Below are 12588 nucleotides of genomic sequence, written 5' to 3' on the forward strand. Positions count from 1 at the left end.
TTAAACCCATGGCTTCTCTTTGACATTTCTTCACTCAGATAACCTAAAAAGTTGGATAATAGACAGAAGGAAGAAAGAACAAAGAAAAAAAACAGTCTAGGCAAATAATATCTTTCCTGTTTTGATAATCTGCAGAAAGTAAAGTCTTGAAGATTCATGCTGACTCTCCTCTGTATTCATTTTGATACAGGGTTTCATTTGCCATCGTGCCTCATGTATGAATGGCATCAAGATATAAAAAAACTACTTCTAACTTAAAATGCCATGAATAAACATTCACTGGCCTACAACTTATTAAAATATGACATAAGTCGATAAACTCTAACGCACTTTCCCACACAAATCCCACAGCATGACACTGCCATTTCCAGCGTTTCATATTTCCCTCTCGACCCATCAGAAATCATTTCCAGGAGTCCACTGAGTCCACACAAGCCGTGCTAAATGAAGTTATAAATAAATAGATGTGATCCAATCAAGTTGCTTGCTGCACATTTCCCCACCGCCTCCACCACTATGTTTCCCAGATGATGTGTGCCATGTGGATCGTATTTTTTCTTTTATTATTCTTCCAGACTTTAAAACATTTAGTATACACAGATAGCTTGAGTCATTTAAAATGTATTTATTTTTTATGAAACTAATATAGTCTCAGACAGCCATTTGTGTTGTGCAATTTGGGGTAAATCGTGTGACAAAATGAATCACATGACGATACTGACAATGATGCGATTTTATGGTAGTCACCAAGCACTTTGAGTAATTTCTAGGTGAAGCAAGATTTCCCCAGCTCTTCATCCAAAAACAACAAAACATATTGCACAACAAAGAACCAGGGCTTTGCACTTTTGCCAAAAACAAAAATAGCATTTTTTTTTGCACTAAAAGAGTGATTGAGATTTTATTTACATGTTTCCACTGCAGGCAGCTACATGCTTGTCCCGAGGATTCAATTACTGTTGTGACCTGAATGCTCCTCTGATGTGATACTTAACCCTCTATGGCATTCTGTTGCCCTCAGGCAACAAACCACTATTTTGGCCCACACACCGCCCCTTTAAATTTTTTTAAGTAAAACATCACATTAAAAGTCTGATGATATGTCTGTGACCAATGAAATTTGAGCTAGGCGTGGCTTTGACCTTTGTCTTGGAGTGAAACAATCCTTTTTTGGACCGCAGCAGACTTGGACACACCCCTAGCAGAAGGTAAGATAAATTTAACTTTTTTACATGTTTAAATTTAAATAATTTTGTATAAATAATATCTGTGATGTGCATGAATAAGTAAAAAAGCATATTTGATTGAGTAAAGACACCTTTTGTCTTCATTTATATACTAAAATGGCAGTTTTTCATTCGTTGCCTCAGGGCAACATTGTGCAGTTAGACCACTTTTGTGTGAACTATAACATGCTCATGGATGGAGATGTGTAGGTATGTGTAGTTATCAACATAATAAAATTTTTTCTGTACTATCTACTATTAATCACAGAAAATGGATGCACAAAGATTTTATGGGCGTAAGGAACATGATCAAGTGGTTAGGCTCATTCCTTCTGACAGTGAGGACAGTGAGCTTGAGGAGAGTGACAGTGAGGAAGAGTGGACTCCAAAATCAGGTTTGAGGGAGAGTTGGGAGATCATGGTTCAGTCAGTAGAGTAACATACTGTATGGAATGAGCATGTATGTGCGTTTGTACATCAGTGAGTAAAGAGAGGTATATATGACCTATTCTAATTTTATGCTTACTGGTTTCTTTTGAAAACAGATGACCTGCCTGATGACAATGAGTCTGTGGATGAAGAGGAAAATGAAGATGATGAAGTATTACAGGAAGCTGTTCCACGCTTACCCCGTTGGAGAACACCCCACAGTGCCAATATCACTGACTACCCAGAATGGCAGGCCAGTCTTCCAAAATCAGATCATATCAATTCCCCCTACAAATACTTCAAGATGTTTTTTTCTGAAGACATTCTGGAACTAGTTGTAGAGCAGTCAAATTTATATGCCATTCAGTGTGACACCAACAAGCCCCTTAACCTCGCTAAAAAAGAACTGGAACAATTTATGGGTACAGCAGTATACATGTCATTGTTTGGATTACCAGGCACCCGCATGTTTTGGAACAAAGCCACCCGAGTGTCCCAGGTAGCTGACACCATGGGACTAAACAGATGGGAGTTCATTAAAAAATCCCTGCACTTCAACAACAATGAGGTGAGACAACAAGAAAATATTGATCCACTCCACAAAATCCGACCACTGGTCACTCATCTTACCTCAAAGCTGCAGACAATACCAATGAGTGAGAAGTTGGCTGTAGACGAGCAGATGGTCCCATTCAAGGGAAGAAATACACTCAAGCAATACCTGCCAGCTAAGCCAAAGAAATGGGGCTACAAGATATTCATCTTGGCTGGCTCTGATGGTGTCCCGCACAATTTTGAGATTTACACAGGGAGAGTTGTGCAACCACCTGAGCTGCCAGATGTAGGAGCAAGTGGCAATGTTGTCCTCCGTCTGGCCCAGCCAATACCCAGACAGCAGAACTACAAGGTGTTCTTTGACAACTGGTTCACGAGTGTCCCTCTCATTCTCACACTTGCTCAGCAGGGAATTCACTGTACTGGTACTGTTCGTAGCAACAGACTACCAGGTGTCAACTTGATGTGTGATACTGAGTTGAAGAGAACTGGGCGTGGATCTTTTGAACAGAAGATGGCCACGGTTGGCGAAACCACCTTGCATGCCTTGAAATGGTATGATAACCGTTCAGTCAGTCTTCTCAGCAATTACATTGGAGCACACCCAGTCACCGACGTTGATAGGTGGGATGCCAAGCAGAAAAAAATCATCAAAGTTCCCTGTCCTGCTGTGGTGAGAGAGTACAATAAAAATATGGGTGGAGTGGATCTGCTGGACTCCCTCATTGCACTGTACCGCAACAAAATCAGGTCGAAAAAGTGGTACCATCGGCTGATGTTCCACTTTATCGACATGACCATCGTGACTGCCTGGCTGCTCTACAAGAGAGACTGCAGCAGCACTGGGATGAGAAAACAGGAACAGATGAGGCTTTATACATTCAAGTCGTATATTGCAGAAAGCTTGTGCAAAAGTGGCAAGAATCTGGAGCGCAAGAGAGGTCGTCCCAGTTCCACAATTGCTGGGGAGTACGAAGAGAAGAGGAGAAGAGGACCCACTACACCTATCCCAGTCCCTGATGTGCGTCTGGATGCCACAGCCCACTGGATGGTCATGGATGAAAAGAAAGGGAGATGCAAGGTACCAAGATGCACAGGTACACCTAAAGCCAAGTGCCAAAAATGTGACGCCCACCTTTGTTTCACATCCACCAGCAACTGCTTCATGAGGTTCCATACAGAATAATACAAACTGTACTTTGTAAAAAAGAGAAACACAGAGCCATTCAGTACCCCACAGGAACATGTATTTAGAAACATAAACACACTGCAGCTAATCTCTAATGCACTAATTAATAAACCATTTGTGGCCGTTTGTTGAAAGGAAACTTGTTGAAATTGAAATAAAACTTGAAATAAAACTTCTTCTAATGTATTTATTGCTTGTTTGTTCATCATTCCACTTAAAGAAAACCTTGGCGTTTTAGTACCCTTATAGCATATTGTTGCCCTGAGACAACAAACCAAAATCTGGTGGGGGGGGCAGGGTGGAGCACATTTTCTGATTGATATTTTATAAAGACCCCCTCAAGCTCCCAAAACTAGGGTGAAATATTTTTTTCCTCATAAAATAAAAATTCATGCCATAGAGGGTTAACTGTTGTGTGGAAAAGTGCATAGTTCTAGCTTGTACGGTACTCAGGAATCTGCTGCTAGCTACAATCTTCTCTTCCCTTTTGTGTAGCAGCAAACCCAATTAAAGTGTTTTATTGCCATCTAAAGGAGTAGAGGGAGAAAGTAAGCATATTATTCTGGTTAACATGAGCAAAAAATGCAGTTTCTGTGGGATTTGTAACTAGTTTTTTTTTTAACTGTGGTCATATTGCAAATGCAATTAATAGTTCGGCCCTACTTGTGACGGTGACATCATATGTCTAAACTAATCTGTAAGATTTTTTGCTTTATACTGTAGAGAGAGAGTGATATATTGGTTGGCTAATATTTTTTGCTGATATTAGAATTTTTTCTCTTTTATCAGTGTTGGCCAATGAATGCATGCATTGGCTGATTCATTAGCCTGTTCAGCATCCATATAAGGAGCATGGATTAGCGCTCCCACCATTTGCATTATATTATCAAATCTTTCTTTGACTTTTATGTTAAATGTTTCTTTTTTCATTTATATTGAAACTGCTGTAAAGTTTTTTTCATTGTGTAATGTTTTAATTGTGTAAATGGAGGAAGAGAAAGTAACACTGGCTTTAAAAAAGGTCCCGCAAAAAAGTTGGCAGTACATATCAGGGATCGGTAGGACTCGCGTAAACATAAACTATAGCAGCTTTTAAAATACTGTATTGGTTGATCTCTGCTGCAACGTGAAACAAAACTTTATTAAAAACTTTAAGCGAGCAAAACTCAATTCTCTTTAATTTGTTGTTCATACTTACTCTAAAAGAGGGCTGTGAACTGAAAAAAAAATCTTGATACTTAAATTATATAGGTCCAGTCCACATATAAAATGTCAATATTTGAAAGAGGTGGAGACTTGTGCAAATCAGTGCTTCCTGATTGGCTGATTTTTTTATGCCATGGATGAGGGCAGACAATACCATGATTAATGTTGATGTTGCAGTTAATGAGATCCATTCATTATTATACAGCACACTAAAATCTATAAGATGTAATGATGTTGTGATAATGGCTTAATGAGACTAATTTCAATACTTCACTAAAACAGAGTTGTAATACGTTGTCTAAAAGGTATTGAATAACATGAGCAACATCTAAATACCGGTATATTAGGGAAATATGCATAGCAAGAAGATAAACTAAGGCTACTTTCCAAAAAATGTGTTTCTCATTAATATTAGGTCTACTCAAAATTATCAAATTAACTGTGCAAAGCTAATGTGTATAACATGCATATACCAAAATGTTTTTAAGTTTACATAAGTGTATTTCTTTAAAGAAATGTGCATATTTGTATGAAGTCAACTTAATGCATTTTGCAGTGTATGTTATAATTCTTTTCAAGCTGTTTTTAAGATGATTAAAAAAAATAGTTGCCTTTGAAATTTCATGCAAGCAAAATCCTAAAACATTTACTGTATATGTTGCATGAAATTAATACAAATATATGACTACATTATACAATGCAGTATTCGGTTTAACTAAAAAAATTTAAGTGAAGAGAACTCAATTCTCACCAGCTTGTTGTTTATATTTATCCAAAATCAAAAGAAGAATCGAAGAAATTTGCCATTTGAAAGGAGTGCAGATTAATGTGTCCTAATCGGCTGATTTTTAGCTGTGGTTGTGGGTAGACAACAATATGAATGAGGCTGGTGCTACAGTTAATGGGATCCTTTTAATGTCACAATGACGATGGCTTTATAGAGACAGAATAATGTGACCTGATCATTACCCGTTCTTCTAATCCTATACCAAAATAAATAGTCCCAATGTTCTATGTTAATGGATCTGTCAAATCGCAAACTGAATGTTTCATAGTTGATAAAACAAGATAATTTCATCAAAGCAATTATTGAATATGAGGACTTAAATGGGACGCTCGCCTCAATCAGATATGTTTTAAAGGCTGGTCATCAATAGCTTATCATCAATAAGGTTGGCTTGGCAAACTTAATGTGTAAAATTTGCATATAATACAATTTCTGAGGTGTCTCATAACAATGGCTTTCTTCAAGCAAGTCCTCAATAAAAAAAAAAAATCTATTTTGATTGCATGGCTAATTGCTCCCTCTGTGAACTTTGACTTTCTTCAGCTTTTCCAGCATTACCCTGCTCCCCTTGTGCTGCCAGGTGTGTTGATGCAGGCAGCCATACTTTTTTAGCTTTACATTTTTTCAGGAAATTAGATAATGGTTCATAATCCATCACATGAAGCTCAAAATAGATTGTTATTGTATGACAAAACATAAGAAAAGATTGGAAAATTGCAAGGCAGAGAGATGTTTTTAATCTAGCACTATCAGCAGTGCGTCTTTGCTCAAACAAAACCAGTAATAAAAACATACACTGAAGTCAAAATGTGTTAATAACGTCAACAAAAAAATATGAAAATGTTGGCATGTATGCATAAATCAAACAAATTTAGTTCTAACATTAAGCGCTTAACTTTATCTTCATTACATTATAGAAACCCACATTAAAACTTATTTCTCTTTATAATTTATACCACGGCTGTGTATGAATGCCTGCCCTATCAAATATAAAGGGCACTATATAGTGGTTATGCCATTTTAGATGAGTGTCCGAACGTCTAGCGGATGAAAAAAAGTGGTAGTGAGTAGGGTTGTCACGATACTAAACTTTTCAACTCAATACCGATACTAAGGAAAATATTCGATACTCGATATCATTTTCGATACCACAAGGATAAAAACAAAGACTCCAAAATTCACTAGAAAATTTCATTAATAATAAAAATACAATAAATAAATACAATAAACAATAAGAATAATATTTAGAGGTTGTTTGCTGTGCACAATATTAAGCAAGCTTGGTAAAAAACTTACAAAATCAAAATTAAGTTTTCCTTACTTGACTATGCTTTGCACACATAACAATGACACTAGCCAAACTGGTTAAGAAACAAAAATAATTCTCAGCAGATGCACTTGTTACAAAAAAAATGTGAAACTGAAAAGTGCACAGAATTATTCAATCACACAGTGTTCTGAAAGTGCATTTTCCTCTATTCTGCACTTTAGGTGAATGACTGTTTAGGTGCCACTGGTGGTAGCACTGTATCGATACTTTTGAAAATGAGTATTGTATCCAGATACAACATCTCAGTATCGATACTTTTTTGAGTATCGATACTTTTGACAACCCTAGTAGTGAGTAGTAGTGATCATCCATGGTCACTAGACGAGCAGATATATCCTAGAATGCTTTGCCAGAGGAGCTCTGCTGTCGATATATCTGTGATTTAGTATGAAAATACAGAAGTTGTATGTGTTCATTTTCCTGTTGGTTTATTTTCATCAGTCTAGATTAACCATAAGATATTTTTGGTGCCTATTAATTTTCCGCCACCCCTCAGTGCCTATTGACCCCTGCCTGCCTCACATAATGTGGCCAGCTGTGGAAATCCCTTATCCAACCCAGCAAGAGGCGCCACTGCATCCACTATGAAAGATAAGCTAGCAATGATTGCCCGTTTTCAGATTAACACAGATTAACTTCTTCCTTCTCCCTTTTTGAAAACATTGTTAGATTAAAGTTATTTGATAATTCCTTTAAAATTTGCTGTTTTTGTTATAATTATGGAATAATTAAAATAAATATAATAAAGACAACTATCAATAAGGTATGGACAACAACTCTTGGCTCTTATGAGGTGATACAGAATTTCATAAATACACTTATTGCCAAATAATTTCTCCATGTTGCACCTTCATGTAAGGCTGTTTTTTGACGGTTTTAGCTCCACTTCCTTGCATCTTACCCTCATCTTCCTCATCAATCTCCACCTATTTCCCATTCTTCTCCCTTTTAGCTTTCATATCCATTTCCTCCTCCTGTCTCCTGTTCCTTCTTACTGGTCTCTTCTCCTCCTAATCACCCCAAATATAAAATACCAGTAACAACGATACACTTTATAGGTCCAAATAATTCAGTGTTAGAACACAAATACAACACAAAAAGCAATATAAGATAACCTAGCTTTTTATCTGGTCAGTCAATGTAGATACTTTTAAATTTTAACTGATACAGCTAATTAATTATTTATACATGTATGCTGTAGCGTCGCTGATGGACTGCCTTGATTTTTCTGCGTTTCCTGAACATGTAACATAAACTCTCTATAAGCCACTGTATAAAACTGTAGTGCTCGCTAACCTACTGCAGCCATGCTGCATGGTCCAGTTTAAATCACAGGCCTGGTATATTCCAGTCGCTCTAATGTTGGCCCCTCTACCAGGGAAAATGTTTGTTAGTTTAGTGCACTGTGCCACCTGCAGCTGTGACGCTGCGCTTTCTGGGGTTAAAAACCAAACATTCCAACTACCAGCCAGCTGGCTCAACCTTAGAAAGGACCAGTTATTTGGAAATCCAGATGGCCACCATGCCCCTATCTGTACTGCAGTTTGATGTTAGCAGTATTAACATCCCTGTCAGGTCGATATCTCCCATACCATACCATAACCTATTGCATGGCTGGAGAGCTATTTCAGTGACACACTGAAATGCACAAAAAAGCACCATCACAGCTCCTTCCTCCCAGCTGTTAGACTTTATAACAATCACTCCTCCTAATGCATTCAATACATTTTTTATAAAAGCTGTAAATAAATTGGTTAGTTTTATTAAATATATAGAACAAGTTTTGCACATAAGAATAAGCTACTCATTTGCACACTTCTATTACTTTTTGCTTATTCCATCGATAACTAAAAGCTGTGCAAAGTTTTATTTATTGTGTTGCAAATTATTCCAAGCTGCATTGTAAGCCATTCTAAATTTTTTTTCATGATTTTTACCTTAGTGTGCATCAGCAAATATGCTTCCATTAGTGCCTTTTGCTGCTGGGACATGAGAAATTCCCCACTGAGGGACAATAAAGGTTATTTCTATTCTAATCTATTCTTTTTATTGGATAAAAGGGCATATCTTATATGAAACTGGATTACACTGTAAAAATGAGCTTTAGAGGGTATCAAATATCAGCCATTAAATCTATTTTTTCTTTCTATCTTTACAAATCAAATGTCAACAAAACTATTGGACATGGAAAATATAAATAGAAACCTTTAAGAAGAAATGTACATTACTTTAACTCAAATATTGACCATTGTTTTGTTGTTTATATATATAATTTTTAATTACTTATTTCTAATAGCATTAGCTTGTTTATGTTAGTAACAAATCATCTTGCTGACAAAAAAGGAAACATGAGACTTTTAACCATTTTTTTTGTGAATGTAACTACAAACTCAAGAAAATTAAAAACCGCATTCAGACATGTAATAAAGAGTTTCTGTACTATGGCCTGAATCCTAATGTTTAATTAACCTGAGCTAGTGTAGAGTCAGCACTGTGAAACTTCCTGACCCTGAAGAATTCCTTGTCAATGAATCTTGGGAGTTTTAGGTCAAATGTGTGACGTCTTCTTTCATTACTGAGTGCCTTAATGACAAACCAGATGCTTTTATTTCTTTGTTATTGCAGGGTTTTAATATGTTGATAAAACATACCTTTAAGTCTATAGTTAAACCAGCTCTAAATATTTAAGTTAACTTAATGATTAAACTAGTTAAATTGTAGTCAAATAATTGTGTGGAGCCAAAAGAAGCACCAATATAAATAACGCACTCATATATACACTATATTGCCAAAAGTATTTGCTCACCTGCCTTGACTCACATATGAGCTTAAGTGACATCCCGTTCCTAATCCATAGGGTTCAATATGACGTCGGTCCACCCTTTGCAGCTAGAACAGCTTCAACTCTTCTGGGAAGGCTGTCCACAAGGTTTAGGAGTGTGTTTATGGGAATTTTTGACCATTCTTCCAGAAGCGCATTTGTGAGGTCGCACACTGATGTTGGACGAGATGTGTTGGCTCTCAGTCTCCGCTCTAATTCATCCCAAAGGTGTTCTATCGGGTTGAGGTCAGGACTCTGTGCAGGCCAGTCAAGTTCATCCACACCAGACTCTGTCATCCATGTCTTTATGGACCTTGCTTTGTGCACTGGTGCACAGTCATGTTGGAAGAGGAAGGGGCCAGCTCCAAACTGTTCCCACAAAGTTGGGAGCATGGAATTGTCCAAAATGTCTTGGTATGCTGAAGCATTCAGAGTTCCTTTCACTGGAACTAAGGGGCCAAGCCCTAAGGGGCCAAGCCCAGCTCCTGAAAAACAACCCCACACCATAATCCCCCCCTCCACCAAACTTTACACTTGGCACAATGCAGTCAGACAAGTACCGTTCTCCTGGCAACCGCCAAACCCAGACCCGTCCATCAGATTGCCAGATGGAGAAGCGCGATTCGTCACTCCAGAGAACGCGTCTCCACTGCTCTAGAGTCCAGTGGCGGCGTGCTTTACACCACCGCATCCGACGCTTTGCATTGCACTTGGTGATGTATGGCTTGGATGCAGCTGCTCGACCATGGAAACCCATTCCATGAAGCTCTCTGCGCACTGTTCTTGAGCTAATCTGAAGGCCACATGAAGTTTGGAGGTCTGTAGTGATTGACTCTGCAGAAAGTTGGCGACCTCTTCGCACTATGCGCGTCAGCATCCGCTGACCCCGCTCCGTCAGTTTACGTGGCCTACCACTTCGTGGCTGAGTTGCTGTCGTTCCCAAACACTTCCATTTTCTTATAATACAGCTGACAGTTGACTGTGGAATATTTAGGACGAGGAAATTTCACGACTGGATTTGTTGCACAGGTGGCATCCTATCACAGTTCCACGCTGGAATTCACTGAGCTCCTGAGAGCGACCCATTCTTTCACAAATGTTTGTAAAAACAGTCTGCATGCCTAGGTGCTTGAATTTATACACCTGTGGCCATGGAAGTGATTGGAACACCTGATTCCAATAATTTGGATGGGTGAGCAAATACTTTTGGCAATATAGTGTATATATATATAAATATATATATATATATATATATATATATATATATATATATATATTATGGTCTAATGAATGCAACGTGTATAATAACACCACTATGGCTTATTGGATGTGAGGCAGAGCTAGATGGGGGGCCAGGGGTGGCCATCGCCACCTTTAGCCAATCATTGGCCTCCCCTCCCATTTTTTTCCCTCTAATGCAGAGGCAAAACATTTCATTTTTTTATATATTAACAATTACTTGACAATACAAAACACTGTGGTTAATTATGCACATCAATATACTAACATTAAGAATGATACGTACTGAATTCATCCTCTTTTCAGAACTAGATTTTGTGTTTTATGGGGTAAAGAGAAAATTATACATCTCTGTAAGAAGAAGGTATAAATAAGGTCCGGTCAGTCATTTTAACATCAGGTGAGTAAAAGAGGAACCATTACATAGTTCACATTTGTGTAAGGGACCCACCAGGTGTCTGTGACGGGGACCCTAAGAGGTCGGGGGCCCCTAAGCAACTGCAGTCTCTGCTTGATAGTTAGGCCATTGATTGCTTGGCCACCCTTATTAAAATGTTCTGGCTGCGCCTCTGCTTGGATGTATATATGGGCCTAATATGGACGTTAGTGAAGGAACCGCAGGACTGCAGCACTGAACAGCCCGTCACATCCGCAGGCGCACGTCCCGCAGATCTAACATGACATGACCGGAGGAAGCGCGGATAATTAGGAGCCAAAGGAAAAAAAAAAAAAAAAAAACCGCAGCGTTTCATGTTTTCACCTCAGCCATGGGCTGGTGGAGATTCCTCCACCTTCCAGGCATTTTTTCGCTTTCGGTCAGTTCGTATCTCCCCGTGTTTTCCTGACGCAAGTATCCGGGAGGAGGAGGATCAGTCAGGGCAGAGGAAAAGTTCCACTGCCGAGCAGGAAGCAGGGAAACCCCTGGGGAAAAGACCTTTCATTGAAAATTACAGCATTTAAGAAAAAAAAAATGAGGGGGGAAAGTATGAGAAATCTCCAGGGACTTTGACTGCTGTAGTCACAGTATCTGCGACTATCGAAACCTCTGAATGGAGCGACTGATTTAACGCGATTCTGTTGGGATTTGAGGAAAAGCGCTTAAATATTCCCATCATTTAAACACGCAGAAACTCCCCATTAAACTGCGTTACAACAAATCAAAATCAGCAAGAGTAATAATGAGCATACACCTGCAATGTCAGTGAGGTGAGGAGCACAGCAATGGTTTCAGTACCTATTAGAGTTTGAAAACAGGCAGTGAGCCAAATATAAACAAACCACACCGACCTGCTTGTGTTCCTGCCGCAGGAGACTATTGTTCCGCCTCTGTGTGCTAATCCCGGCAGCACGCTGGGACTGAAAGCCACTGCGACAAGTTCCTCCAAATAGTTTGCTGTAAAAATGCAAATCAAACCAGCAAACTGCTCGCTAAACCCGTCCGGGATTTTCTATCCCAGCGTTAACCGATGTTTATTGGCGTCCTGTCCCCCGACAGAGCGCATTATGGATCAATGTTAAAACACAATCAGGCCAAAGTTTCGTTCAAACGCAGCTTCGTCCCGTCCGGTGATGATCAGCCATATCGCTGCTGCTGCTGCTGCGTGGATCCCGAGTGGAGGCAGAAGCGTGATCCCGGAAAACACCGCAAGGGGTGTGCGTGTGCGTGGGTGTGTGTGTGTTTAAGGGAGAGTCTGTAACATCCTCCCCCACCTAGCAGACCCTCTCTATTTAAATATAAAGTAGGGTCAGATGGAATAATGTGAGAGGCACACTTACTTAATTAAACTCAATCTTTATTTAATTATG

The 12588-nt window shown here is 38.9% G+C and overlaps 2 protein-coding genes across 6 annotated transcripts in view; one reads left to right on the forward strand and one right to left on the reverse strand.

Moving 5' to 3' along the window:
• The window catches only part of LOC119784310 (cyclin-dependent kinase 17-like), a 61565-nt gene extending 49149 nt beyond the window's left edge, over positions 1-12416 (reverse strand). For 2 of the 5 annotated variants that reach the window (XM_038286292.1, XM_038286290.1), the window contains exon 1: positions 12070-12416. The gene's annotated coding sequence lies outside the window, so the exon portion shown is untranslated. The remainder of the gene's footprint in view (positions 1-12069) is intronic. The other 3 variants (XM_038286291.1, XM_038286294.1, XM_038286295.1) reach the window with 3 other exon arrangements.
• Positions 991-3795, forward strand: LOC119784312 (piggyBac transposable element-derived protein 3-like). The gene is made up of 2 exons (XM_038286296.1): positions 991-1208; positions 1772-3795. Exon 2 carries the CDS (start codon positions 1960-1962, stop codon positions 3394-3396), a length of 1437 nt encoding a protein of 478 aa, XP_038142224.1. The 5' UTR covers positions 991-1208; positions 1772-1959; the 3' UTR covers positions 3397-3795.
• Positions 12417-12588: the final 172 nt, after the last annotated feature.

This window comes from Cyprinodon tularosa, unplaced genomic scaffold (genome assembly GCF_016077235.1).
Source record: "Cyprinodon tularosa strain WSP-4 unplaced genomic scaffold, ASM1607723v1 ctg223, whole genome shotgun sequence".
NCBI classification, from domain to species: domain Eukaryota; kingdom Metazoa; phylum Chordata; class Actinopteri; order Cyprinodontiformes; family Cyprinodontidae; genus Cyprinodon; species Cyprinodon tularosa.